Source organism: Leucopleurus acutus (genome assembly GCF_964270905.1).
Source record: "Leucopleurus acutus genome assembly, chromosome: 12".
Classification (NCBI taxonomy): domain Eukaryota; kingdom Metazoa; phylum Chordata; class Mammalia; order Artiodactyla; family Delphinidae; genus Leucopleurus; species Leucopleurus acutus.
In genome coordinates, this window is record NC_139154.1 from 61,438,209 (window position 1) to 61,450,669 (window position 12,461).

Sequence of the window (12,461 nt, forward strand, 5' to 3'; positions counted from 1 at the left end):
CGAATATGAAAAAGTATATATGTATAACTGAATCACTTTGCTCTGCAGCAGAAATTAATACAACATTGCAAATCAACTATACTTCAATAAATTTTTTTAAAAAAGAAAGAATGAGGAAGGTCTTTGTGTATTAATATGGAAAGATCCCTAAGACATACTCCTAAGTATAAAATTTGAACGAGAAAATGTGTGTGTAGTGTTCTACCATTTGTGTAAAAAGGAGGTGGAAGATAAATATTTATGTTGGCTTCCACATATGTAAAATTTTTCCAGAGTTATTAATAAAAAGAAACTGATTACAGTGATTACCTGGGGTTGCAGGGAGTAGGGATAATAGCAAGGTAGATGAGATTTTAGCAGAATTTCAATATGTGTTTTTATAGCTTTTGATATTTGAACCATGCATATATATTACCTAGTCCAGCAATTTCACTTTTTAAAATGTGTTTTAAAAGATTGGGTTTTTTGTATTTAAATTCTTTCCACAACTTTTATTTATTTATTATTATTTTTTTATTGGAGTATAGTCGCTTTCCAATGTGTTAGTTTCTACTGTACAGCAAAGTGAATCACCTATACGTATACATATATCCCCTCTTTTTTGGATTTTAATATGGCAAAATGTTAATATTAGGGTTTTAATTACTTTTAATATAATTGACCACAATAAAGGATGTGAACTATTTAAGTAAGAGGAAATAGAATTAAAGAAACATTGATAAACTCTAGCCTCCTTAGTAATAAAGAAAATAAAGTGATACCATTGGATTTCTCTGGTGGTGCAGTGGTTAAGAATTCGCCTGCCAATGCAGGGGACACGGGTTCGATCCCTGGTCCAGGAAGATCCCACATGCTGCAGAGCAACTAAGCCTGTGCGCCACAACTACTGAGCCTGAGCTCTAGAGCCCACGAGACACAACTGCTGAGCCCGCGTGCCACAGCTACTGAAGCCCACACGCTCTAGGACCCACGTTCCACGACTACTGAGCCCGTGTGCTGCAACTACTGAAACCTGTGCTCCGCAACAAGAGAAGCCACCGCAATGAGAAGCCTGCATACTGCAACAAAGAGTAGCCCCCGCTCACCACAATTAGAGAAAGCCCACGTGTAGCAAGAAAGACCCAGAGTGGCCCCCCCCCCAAAAATTGATACCATTTATACCAATCAAATTATCAAGGCATTTTAAAAGGTATAATTCTTAATATGGGGAAGTTTTCGTGACACTTTTTTTTTTTTTTTGCGGTACGCGGGCCTCTCACTGCTGCGGCCTCTCCCGTTGCGGAGCGCAGGCTCCAGACATGCAGGCTCCGGACGCGCAGGCTCAGTGGCCATGGCCCACGGGCCCAACCGCTCCGCGGCATGTGGGATCCTCCCGGACCGGGGCACGAACCCGTGTCCCCTGCATCGGCAGGCGGACTCTCAACCACTGCGCCACCAGGGAAGCCCTAGTGACACTTTTAAAACATTTTTATTTATGACAGTTTAAACTGATACTACTCTTCCGGAGATTAATGAGCAATACATACCAAGAATAAAATTACATTCTCAGTTGCGCTTACCCCTTGGTTGCAAGATGTAGAAGAATTCTAGATACGGATGTGAAGACATCCTTTTAAAAATCTTGCTCATCACTCATATGTTTAGCATGAGAAATGTGGGCATATATTTTGCAGTATTTTCAATTTGTACTTAAAAGTTTCTTGCCCAAAGTTGGCAGGCTGATTCTTAAACACTGCGCCACCAGGGAAGCCAACGCTTATGTTTTTGGGGTTTTTTTTGTTTTTTTTTTGTTTTTTTGCGGTACGCGGGCCTCTCACTGCTGTGGCCTCTCCCATTGCGGCGCACAGGCTCCGGATGCGCAGGCTCAGCGGCCATGGCTCACGGGCCCAGCAGCTCCGTGGCATGTGGGATCTTCCCGGACCGGGGCACGAACCCGTGTCCCCTGCATCAGCAGGCGGACTCCCAACCACTGTGCCACCAGGGAAGCCCAATGCTTATGTTTTAATAAAGTAAAATTACACAATGCAATATTGCATCTTCACTGTAATAAAACCATGTGAATATTTATTCCTAGGTGCAGGACTACAAAGGAACTTGAACAAATGAGAACAGTTTAATTTATCATGCCACAATTATGAGTAAATATTTTCTTCAGATTTAGTGTTCTAATAATAATTTGTTCAGTTTAACAAGGAAGTAGTACAGCTGAAAACTTAGGAAAGAAATCCTTTAGGTAATTGTTGTTTATTTGATTTGCTAAAGTAAATCAAATGGGTCACGTTGAGTTTTTTTAATGATTAAAACCTGTTTGAAAAAGGTTGATACTTAGGCATATTTCTGCTGTTTTATGTCTTTCCTGTATTTAAAATTGTTGTTAATACTGCTTTCTAGCCTTGCTATACATCCTGACAAAATTAGGATTGCAACTGGACAGATAGCTGGAGTGGATAAGGATGGAAGGGTGAGTGGCACAGTTTTATGCATTCTGTACCTAGTGATATTGATATTAGAATGGAATTGATTGTAATTTTAACCATAACTCATTTATTTTATTCTCTTAAAATTTAATTATTAAGGGATTTCTAGTATAAGCAGGGAAAAACAATATTAGGATGTAATAACATTCCAAAAAAACAAAATAGAGTCAAAGTAAAAATTTTGTTTCAAAAAAAAATAAGTGTTCTCCCTAAGGAAACTATTTACTTGTAAAAATGGGAGAACTGATAAGCTTGTTAAAAAAATTTTTTTAAACAGAGAATAATTTATCAATGTTGCCCTAAATTGATGAATCCCTTGATTTTATATATGACTAGAAATGGTAACACTTAAAATTTTTCAGTTATTATTCAGTACTGTTAAATTGGCTTACATAACAAATCCCTTATTTGTAAGGATCGACAGTGAATATTAATGATGACTGATAAGCATGTGTATGACTACTCATGACATTTTCCGACTTAAAGTTTCTTTAAAGAAAAAGGAGTTAGAGGGGTTATATTGGATGACTTTTAAGACCCTTCCAGTTGTAAATTCTATTTAAGGACTGTTTGCTTAGCAATTTATTGGACACTGATTCTTTTAAAAAGTATTATTTTCTCAGGAATGAAAGTAATGCTAAAAGCAGGATTTCCAGAGCAAATTTGCTGATGTTAGAATCCTGACTCCACCTTTTAATAGCTGGATAACTATAGACAAGTTATTATCTCCATTTCAGTTTCCTCATCTGTTAAATGGTGGTTATAATAAATAGCACCTAACCCATAGGTCTGTGAGAATTAAATGAATTAATACATGTAATATACTTAGAATAGTATATAACACATAGTAAATACTTCAAATCATTTGCTGCTACTGTTATCACTTTTGTTATTTCCTTACTTTCATGGTATGAGAAGAAAATACCTGCTCAAGATTCTTTGGGGGCATTTGTAAACAGTTCTTGTGGGAGTGGTATTTATTTTCATCTACCTAAATACTAGTTGTCTTGCTGTCTTGTGTTTTTCCCCTTGTTTCTGCAGCCCCTGCAACCCCATGTCAGAGTGTGGGATTCAGTTAGTCTATCTACACTGCAAATTATTGGACTTGGAACTTTTGAGCGTGGAGTAGGATGCCTGGATTTTTCAAAAGCAGTAAGTATTTAAGGGAGTTAGCCAGCTGCACAAAGACACAGAAAAGAAGTTAAGCTCAGTTTTGTTTGTGTCTGTGTTCATGGAAAGTGATAATTGAATTGAAAAATTAGATGTTAGCTATTGCTTAACAGTGGCCAGCATTTTAACCTAAGTGCTAAAGTACTTTGGTTTAGATAGGATCCAGGATATTTCGCTTAATTATACTTAACTTTGTTCTGTCCTGAAATAGGATTCTAACGTAATAGCAGGAAATGGTTAAAGGAATGCATACGTAGCATAGTAAAATTGAAACAAGCAGTAAGATGTGCTTTTGCTTCAGCTTGAATCATGGAGATCTATTTTATTTAGAAAATGTACAGACATGAAACTTGGCCAGTTCTGCCACAAGTATTGTCTTTTCTTAATGTCATATTGGAGTAAAGGAAACAGTCAGACCTTTGCGTTCGCTAAAATCATGAATTGTTTTGGTTCTGAATTGATGACAGCATGATTTTTTTAATTAATTAATTTGTTTATGTATTTAATTTTGGCTGCATTGGGTCTTCGTTGCTGTGTGCGGGCTTTCTTTAGTGGCAACGAGCGGGGGCTACTCTTCCTTGCGGTGTGCAGGCTTCACATTGCGGTGGCTTCTCTTGTTGCGGGGCACAGGCTCTAGGTGCTCAGCCTTCAGTAGTTGTGGCTCATGGGCTGTAGAGCACAGGCTCAGTAGTTGTGGCGCACGGGCTCAGTTGCTTTGCGGCATGTGGTATCCTCCCGGACCAGGACTCGAACCCGTGTCTCCTGCACTGGCAGGCAGATTGTTAACCACTGCGCCACCAGGGAAGCCCCGACAGCATGATTTTAAATTTAAGTTTAAAATTCAGTGTCTAGCAATCTTACCTAAGCCTTGAGACTTTATTTTGTGAAAATAAAACAAGATGTTGCTCATGTAAACATTCTATTTATTCTTGAATTATATGTAATTATTATAGAGTATACAGGAAAACTTCTTTATTTTAGGATCATAATTTTTAATTTCAATTACAAATATACCTCCAGATTTTATTGGGCCTCATTCATGCTTTAGGATATATTTATGTATTCATATTGTCTCTTCAGTTCCTAACTATCAGCAGCTATATTCTGGATTATGAGTGTTTTGTGGGACATGGAGGAGCAAGGGACATTTTTAGAGCAGAAAGATCAGTTTGAGTGGATATAGAAACTTTACTAGCTTGCAGGCACTGAATGTCAAGGGGTATAATGAGTCAGGAATTGGGAGAAAGGCATTTAGAAAAGGAGATCAGAGGACAGAAGGGAAATACTTTTAAACCTTTTTTACCCCCCAAAATTTCTGTAGCAGGAACTGTTGTCATCTTGTTGATACCATTGTTACAGTGTTAAGAGTATCTTGGATTGCCTCACACTCTGACTTTTCCTCATTTAGGTAATCATTCCAATACAGGATAAAAGAAAGATAAAGAGGAAAGTAAGCTCTGCCCTTCCTCGGTACCTCTCACTTATCACCACAATATTTCTTTGTTCCATAGACATCATAAGGCATATACTACAAATGCTACTAGAAAAAAATAATCTTTTAGTATCATCCACAGTTCTTTTTCTTAAACTGGGAGGCATTAGTTATGTTTTTATCTTGTTTATTCATGTTAATGTAAATCAGGTATATCATGGAAAACAAATTGGCAAACTTTAAAGTAGGCATTAATTTTAGCTTGTTCTATCAAACTACCAAAATTTAGGAGCAAAGTTATAAAATTATATACATTTCACATCTACCTCAAAGGAAAATACTTTAAATGCAGTCAGACTACTTTAAAGCAGAAAATACTTTAAGCTGCAGAAGGGACTAGGGTGTCCTCCAAATTAATTATTTGCTATCTCTGAATAATAAAAGTGGCTAGAGAGCAAGTGGAGATCAACCTAGGGGAAAAAATTAGAAATGGAAAAACAATTTTTAAAGACTTTTTATTATATTTCTGAAGAAAATACAGTCTTAGTAAATAGTGTATTCATTATATTTCAAGGAACCATGAGCTTAAAGGATTTTGGATTATCTTAAACTTGGCAGTTTTAATAATATGGTATTTCTTTTTAGAAAGTCAGCCTTATCTGAAAATTTTTAAATGCCTATTTAAATTGACTTTTCTTTAGGATTCAGGTGTTCATTTATGTGTTATTGATGACTCCAATGAGCATATGCTTACTGTATGGGATTGGCAGAAGAAATCAAAAGGAGCAGAAATAAAGGTAAAAACATTTTAATTGGGTATTATCTTTTAGAATACATTATTTGTTTTGTAAATCCTTGGAAGTATATTGCATATCCTTAGGTTTCAAGAAAGCACCAGCTGGCCAAATTCATCAAATTTATTGATTTGTCATTATTCTTATGGTAGTCAGTTTTAAGATACAGTAGTCAAGCAGCTTCAACCACTTTCAGTGATATTTCAGACACATTGTACTACTGAAATGCCAAAGTAGTTGGATGTGTAATCTCAAAGTTAAGACTGTATACTCTACTTGGCTTCTTTTTCTTTAACAAAATATGTTATTTTTTTCAATCTTTAAAGATTAAAAAATCTAAAGGAAAAATTCAACCTTTGGAATATGGCTGACATAACTGAAAAGCATATGTAATGATAAGTTTTTTGGTTTTAATTATGTGTATGGAATTATTAAATAAAATACTACAGCCTTTATAGTTGCTATAGAATAGTGTTAATCCTTTCGTTTAGAGCAGGCTATAACTTGTAAGAGAGGAATGAGGTTAGCATTGCAACTGCATTCATATGGCTCAGAAATGGCCTCCCTCTGACAGGTTCAAAGGGATTCAAAGCAACAGGATGGGTTTAAAAAAATTTTTTTTTAATTTATTTAATTTATTTTTGGCTGCGTTAGGTCTTCGTTGCTGCGTGTGGGCTTTCTCTAGTTGCGGCGAGCGCGGTCTCTCTTCAGTGCGCGGGCTTCTCATTGTCGTGGCTTCTCTTGTTGCGGAGCAAGGGCTCTAGGCATGCAGACTTCAGTAGCTGTGGCTCGCGGGCTCTAGAGCACAAGTTCAGTAGTTGTGGCACTCGGGCTTATCTGCTTCACGGCATGTGGGATCTTCCTGGACCAGGGATCGAACCCATGTCCCCTGCATTGGCAGGTGGATTCTTAACCACTGCACCACGAGGGAAGTCCTGACAGCATGGCTTTTAAAAGCCTGTGACATATTTGCTATACTCTTAAATAACGTCACATTCCTCTTCAATTGTGCGCTCTCCTAGTCTTGTGTAAGCTTCATGCCTTCAGCTTGTTGGATGAAAAGAGGTTATTTCTTTTAAATAGTATAAGTTAATCTTTTGAAAGTAGCAGAGTAGATTTGATTGTACTTGAAAGGAATATAAGGTATCAGGAAACCTCAGACTTTAAAAAACATAAATGAAGATAGATTGTCTGTCAGCCATCATTCAGAATAATTTAACATTGAAACATAGGAAAGTTACACTGAAGTGAAATATGTGAATTTTGGTCCTTTGTAGGAAAGGCTACCGGATGAAGTCTTATGGTTTTCCTCCTAGTGGCCACTCCTGGACCTCCTTTCCAGAACCTTTGGTGTTGGTGTTCCTGAGAGTTATACCCCATGTCTTCTGTTGATATCATATGCTGCTCCTGTTGCTTCCATGGCCTTGGTTACTACCTGCCATGTCCCACATCAGCTCACTCCAGCCCAGAGTAACAAGAGCAATTCTTGTTGCCTGCTGGACATCTTTATTTGAATCCCGCAAGTCACAAGCAAAGTGTCCAAATCTGTACTAATCATATTTGTTAGCCCCCAACCAGTTTGTCTGTCCGTGACTAACATCACATTGCACTTAGTTGCTCAAGCTGGAAACTTGGGCATCGTTCATGATTCCTTTTCCCTCACTTTCACACCCAGTCAGTCAGCAAGTTCACTCAACTCTGTATCCCAAATATCTATATTAGAACTCTTTCATTGCAAACAACTTCAAAACAACTAAAGCAAATTTAACGAGAGTTTATTGATTCATGTTTAGGGAGTTAAAGAAAACCTCTAGTAAAGGTCAGAGGGAGACTTTGCCTCAGGAATGATTTGATTCAGGGACTAGATCACTGATTCTCTGTCTCCCCTCTTAGCTTCTCCCTGTGTGTCAACTTTATTCTTCTGTAGATAAGCTCTGTCCTGGCTTATGTCACAAGGATTGGGGATTTAATACATTACTTGTTAATTTATGTATATTTAAAATTCAGTAAGGCAACTTCAAAACCTTATTGACAGATATTAAAGAAGACCTAAATAATTGGAGGATTATACAGTAGTAATGGATAGAAGCCGGTATTGTAAAGATGTTAGTTCTCTGCATATTGGTCTATACATTCAACATAGTCAAAATCCCAGCATGATTTTTATAGACATTGACAAGCTGAATATATGTGGAAATATGAATCAGTAAGAACAGACAAAATCACCAAGATTGGTGAGGGTGTAAAGTAACTGGAACTCTCATATACTGCTGCTAGTCATGTAAATTGGTATAGCCCTTTTGGAAAACTGTTTGGTATTACCTAGTAAAGTTGAACACATGCGTATGCATACCTTCTGACCCATCTTGTTCCACTTCTAGGTATAAACCCAAAAGAAGTATATACAAGTAATCAAAAATAAAAGAAAAAATTACTCAAATGCCCATCAATAAGAGAATGGATATATCAATAATGTGGTCTTTCCATACAAAGGAATACTATACAGCAATTAGAATGAACAAATTACAATATATGCACCAACATTTGTGGATCTCACAAATGTAATATTGATAAAATGAGCTAGACACAGAGGAATACCTTCTGTATTATTCCATTTAAATAAAACAGACAAAGCTAATCTTCGCTACTGCAAATGAGGATCATGGTTACTTCAGCAGTGAGGGGATAGTGAGTAGAAAAGGGATCTGGGATGTTTCTGGGATGTTAGTAATGTTCTGTTTCTTGCTTTAGATGCTGTACAGAGGTGTGTTCAATTTGTGAAAACTTATCAAGCTATGTACTTAGGATTTGTGAGCTTTTCTGATTATATAGTACCCATCAATAAAAAGTTAAAATAAAATACCCTGTAAGGCCACACTCATACCCAAAGTGATTTATTTTCATAGATTATTCAGTTTATATCTTGAATATCTTACCACTGGAACCATGGGTTTGTATACTTGGGAATATTTATAGTTAGCTTTATAATCCTTGATTAATCGGTTTGGCATAAGATCCAACTGTTGAGTAGTTTTGATTTTTTCCAAGTGAAAACTAAGGACTGTTGAATCAGTTTTTAAAAGATTCCAATTCTGGAAGAGAGGTGACTAATTTTGCTTTGTTATCAACACATTATCTTTTCCTTTTTCTTCTTTTTTCCTTCCAGTTTTATTGAAATATAATTGACATACAGCCCTGTATAAGTTTAAGGTATACAGCTTAATGATTTGGCTTACATTTGTCATGAAATGATTATCACAATAAGTTTTGTGAACATCCATCATCTCATATAGATAGAAAATGAAAGAAATAGAAAAAAATCTTTTTCCTTGTGATAAGAATTCTTGGGATTTACTCTTTACAAGTGTTATATATAACATTCAGCAGTGTTAATAATATTTATTATGTTGTACATTACATCCCTAGTGTACTTTTTTATATATTTTTTTATTGAGGTATAGTTGATTTACAATGATGTGTTAGTTTCAGGTGTACAGCAAAGTGATTCAGATATACATATGTATACACACACATACACATATATATACACAATATATATTCTTTTTCAGATTCTTTTCTTATATAGTTATCACAAAATATTGAGTGTATAGTCTCCTGTGCTATACAGTAGGTCCTTATTGTTTATTTTATATGTAGTAGTGTGTATATGTTACTCCCAAATTCCTAATTTGCCCCTCCCCCAACCTTTCCGCTTTGATAACCATAAGTTTGTTTTCTAGGTCTGTGAGTCTGTTTATGTTTTGTAAATAAGTTCATTTGTATCATTTTTTTAGATTCCACATATAAGTGATAGCATATGATATTTGTCTTTTTCTGTCTGACTTCACTTAGTATGATAATCTCTAGGTCCGTCCATGTTGCTACAAATGGCATTATCTCATTTTTTTATGGCTGAGCAATATTCCATTGTATTTATGTACCACATCTTCTTTATCCACTCATCTGTTGATGGACATTAGGTTGCTTCCATGTCTTGGCTGTTGTAAATAGTGCTGCGGTGAACATAGGGGTGCGTGTATCTTTTCAAATTATGGTTTTCTCTGGATATATGCCCAGGAGTGGGATTGCAGGATCGTATGGTCGTTCTATTTTTAATTTTTTAAGGAACCTCCATACTGTTCTCCGTAGTGGTTGTACCCATTTACATTCCCACCAACAGTGTAGGAGGGTTCCTTTTTCTCTACATCCTCTCCAGCATTAATTATTTGTAGACTTTTTGATGATGACCATTCCGATTGGTGTGAAGTGATACCTCATTGTGGTTTTGATTTGCATTTCTCTAATAATTAGCGATGTTAAACGTCTTTTCATGTGGCTTTTGGCCATCTGTGTGTCTTCTTTGGAGAAATGTCTGTTTCTCTTCTGCCCATTTTTTGATTTGCTTGTTTGTTCTTTTGATACTGAGCTATATGGGCTATTTGTATATTTTGGAGACTAATCCCTTGTCATTTGCATTGTTTACTAATATTTTCTCCCATTCTTCGGGTTGTCTTCTCATTCTGTTTATGGTTTCCTTTCTGTGCAAAAGCTTTTAAGTTTAATGAGGTCCCTTTCCTAGGTTTTTTTGAGGAAAGAGCATAAAAGCTCTTTGTTTTTTCATTCCGTAGGAATCAGTAGTGACCATTCTGTATCTACTTTTTACGTCTTCAGCATGGGGATGAATCTCTAAATCAGTAATATTTTCCTGAATGAATGGTCAGTAGTATGGTACAAATAAAGATAAGACTGGTTTGTTTTTTTTAAGACCAAAATGGCAATGTCTTTAAGACAGCATGTACATTGCTCTTTCATTTGCTAGTTTTAGTGTACTTTTCCTTGAATATGCAAGAAATTAAAACAACCTAAAACTAATTCATGTAAATGTCTTCCTAGTGCAGAGTTATTATATAGAGATAGCATAAAAGATATAATAGGATAAGGACATCAAGTTTAAATCATTATTCTAAAAATCTATTATTAAAATTTTTCAGGAAAATAGAACTTTGAAGAAAAGGCATTTCCTTAAAAATTTTCCTATATTTGATTATCAGTACCTGTAATTGGTACTTAATGGAGATAAGTATATACATTCATCTAAAACTTTATTTCTCTTTCCACAGACAACAAATGAAGTTGTTTTGGCTGTGGAATTCCATCCAACAGATGCAAATACTATAATAACCTGTGGTAAATCTCACATTTTTTTCTGGACCTGGAGTGGCAATTCACTAACAAGAAAACAGGGAGTTTTTGGGGTAAGGACCAGAATGTTATAACTTCATTATAAAACTTGAATTTTTTAATTGTTGAGTAAGCATAAAGTCATCATGCCAAAGGGAAAACTGAAAATTCTCATTGTTTCATTGTAGAAATATGAAAAACCAAAATTTGTGCAGTGTTTGACATTCTTGGGGAATGGAGATGTTCTTACTGGAGACTCAGGTGGAGTCATACTTATATGGAGCAAAACTACTGTAGAACCCACACCTGGGAAAGGGCCTAAAGGTACAGTATTCTCATATTGAAGTCATTCCTTTCAGTTTGCGCATATTGCTATTGCAGTGCCATCTCTTATCCAGACCAGGAGAGAGAAAGCTGCAGGGAGACAGTATGAGAGTCACCAACATACATTTTGTTTTTAAGTTCTTCACGATAGTCTTTCTTTAAATCAAATTATTTACTCATTTATTAAGCATATGTAACCTACATTTTACTACACTGTTCCTTTCCTTCCAGGAGGTTAATACAAAATAATTAGAGATGATACAGATACATGTTAATTTAAACATCGTAAAGATTAAGAGAGAAGTCATCCCAATCTTCAATATTTTGTGAAGCCTTCACAGAAGAAATGATATTTCTGTTAAGCCATAATGAATGTGCAACACTACAAAAGATATGGAACTTTGATCCCACTTAGGGATCAGTGTAAGTTCAGGGACAAAGATGGTTATGAACGTGAAACATCCAGGATAGTGTGAATAAACTTGTCATGTGTTAACAAAAACAAGAGATAGCCAGCATGAAGGAAATACAATTTTAAAAAATAGTAGTGAATTGCAGTTTCTCTTATCAATTTAAACTAGTATATACTAAGCCAATGAAAATTCAAATAGGGATTAAAGATACAGATTTTCCGAGTTATCCACAAGAATCCTAAAAACTGGTTGAGTTCACCATGGAAGAGAGAAGAGCTGTGAGGCCAAGGATCCTTAGTCCCACAGTTAGATGACCAGAAAAGAGCCTACAGGGGTTACAGAAGTGAGATTTAAAAAAAAGGGCTTCCCTGATGGCGCAGTGGTTGGGAGTCGGCCTGCCGATGCGGGGGACGCGGGTTCGTGCCCCGGTCCGGGAAGATCCCACATGCCGCGGAGCGGCTGGGCCCGTGAGCCATGGCCGCTGAGCCTGCGCGTCCGGAGCCTGTGCTCCGCAACGGGAGAGGCCACAACAGTGAGAGGCCCGCGTACCGCAAAAAAAAAAAAAAAAAGTTAGCAAGATAGAACTTTTTATTTAGTGCCTGAACAAGGAAGCAGAGAATTCCCAGGAGTTTCAGTGCTCTAGGGAGATCAAGAAGAATAAGAACCAAGG

General features: G+C 36.4%; 1 protein-coding gene across 1 annotated transcript in view; it reads left to right on the forward strand.

Moving 5' to 3' along the window:
• Positions 1 to 12,461, forward strand: part of EML4 (EMAP like 4) — a 155,938-nt gene that overhangs the window by 106,386 nt on the left and 37,091 nt on the right. The window contains 5 exon segments of the mRNA XM_082851983.1: positions 2,392 to 2,461; positions 3,519 to 3,629; positions 5,781 to 5,876; positions 10,994 to 11,128; positions 11,243 to 11,378. Of these exon segments, the coding sequence (XP_082708109.1) occupies positions 2,392 to 2,461; positions 3,519 to 3,629; positions 5,781 to 5,876; positions 10,994 to 11,128; positions 11,243 to 11,378 (548 nt within the window).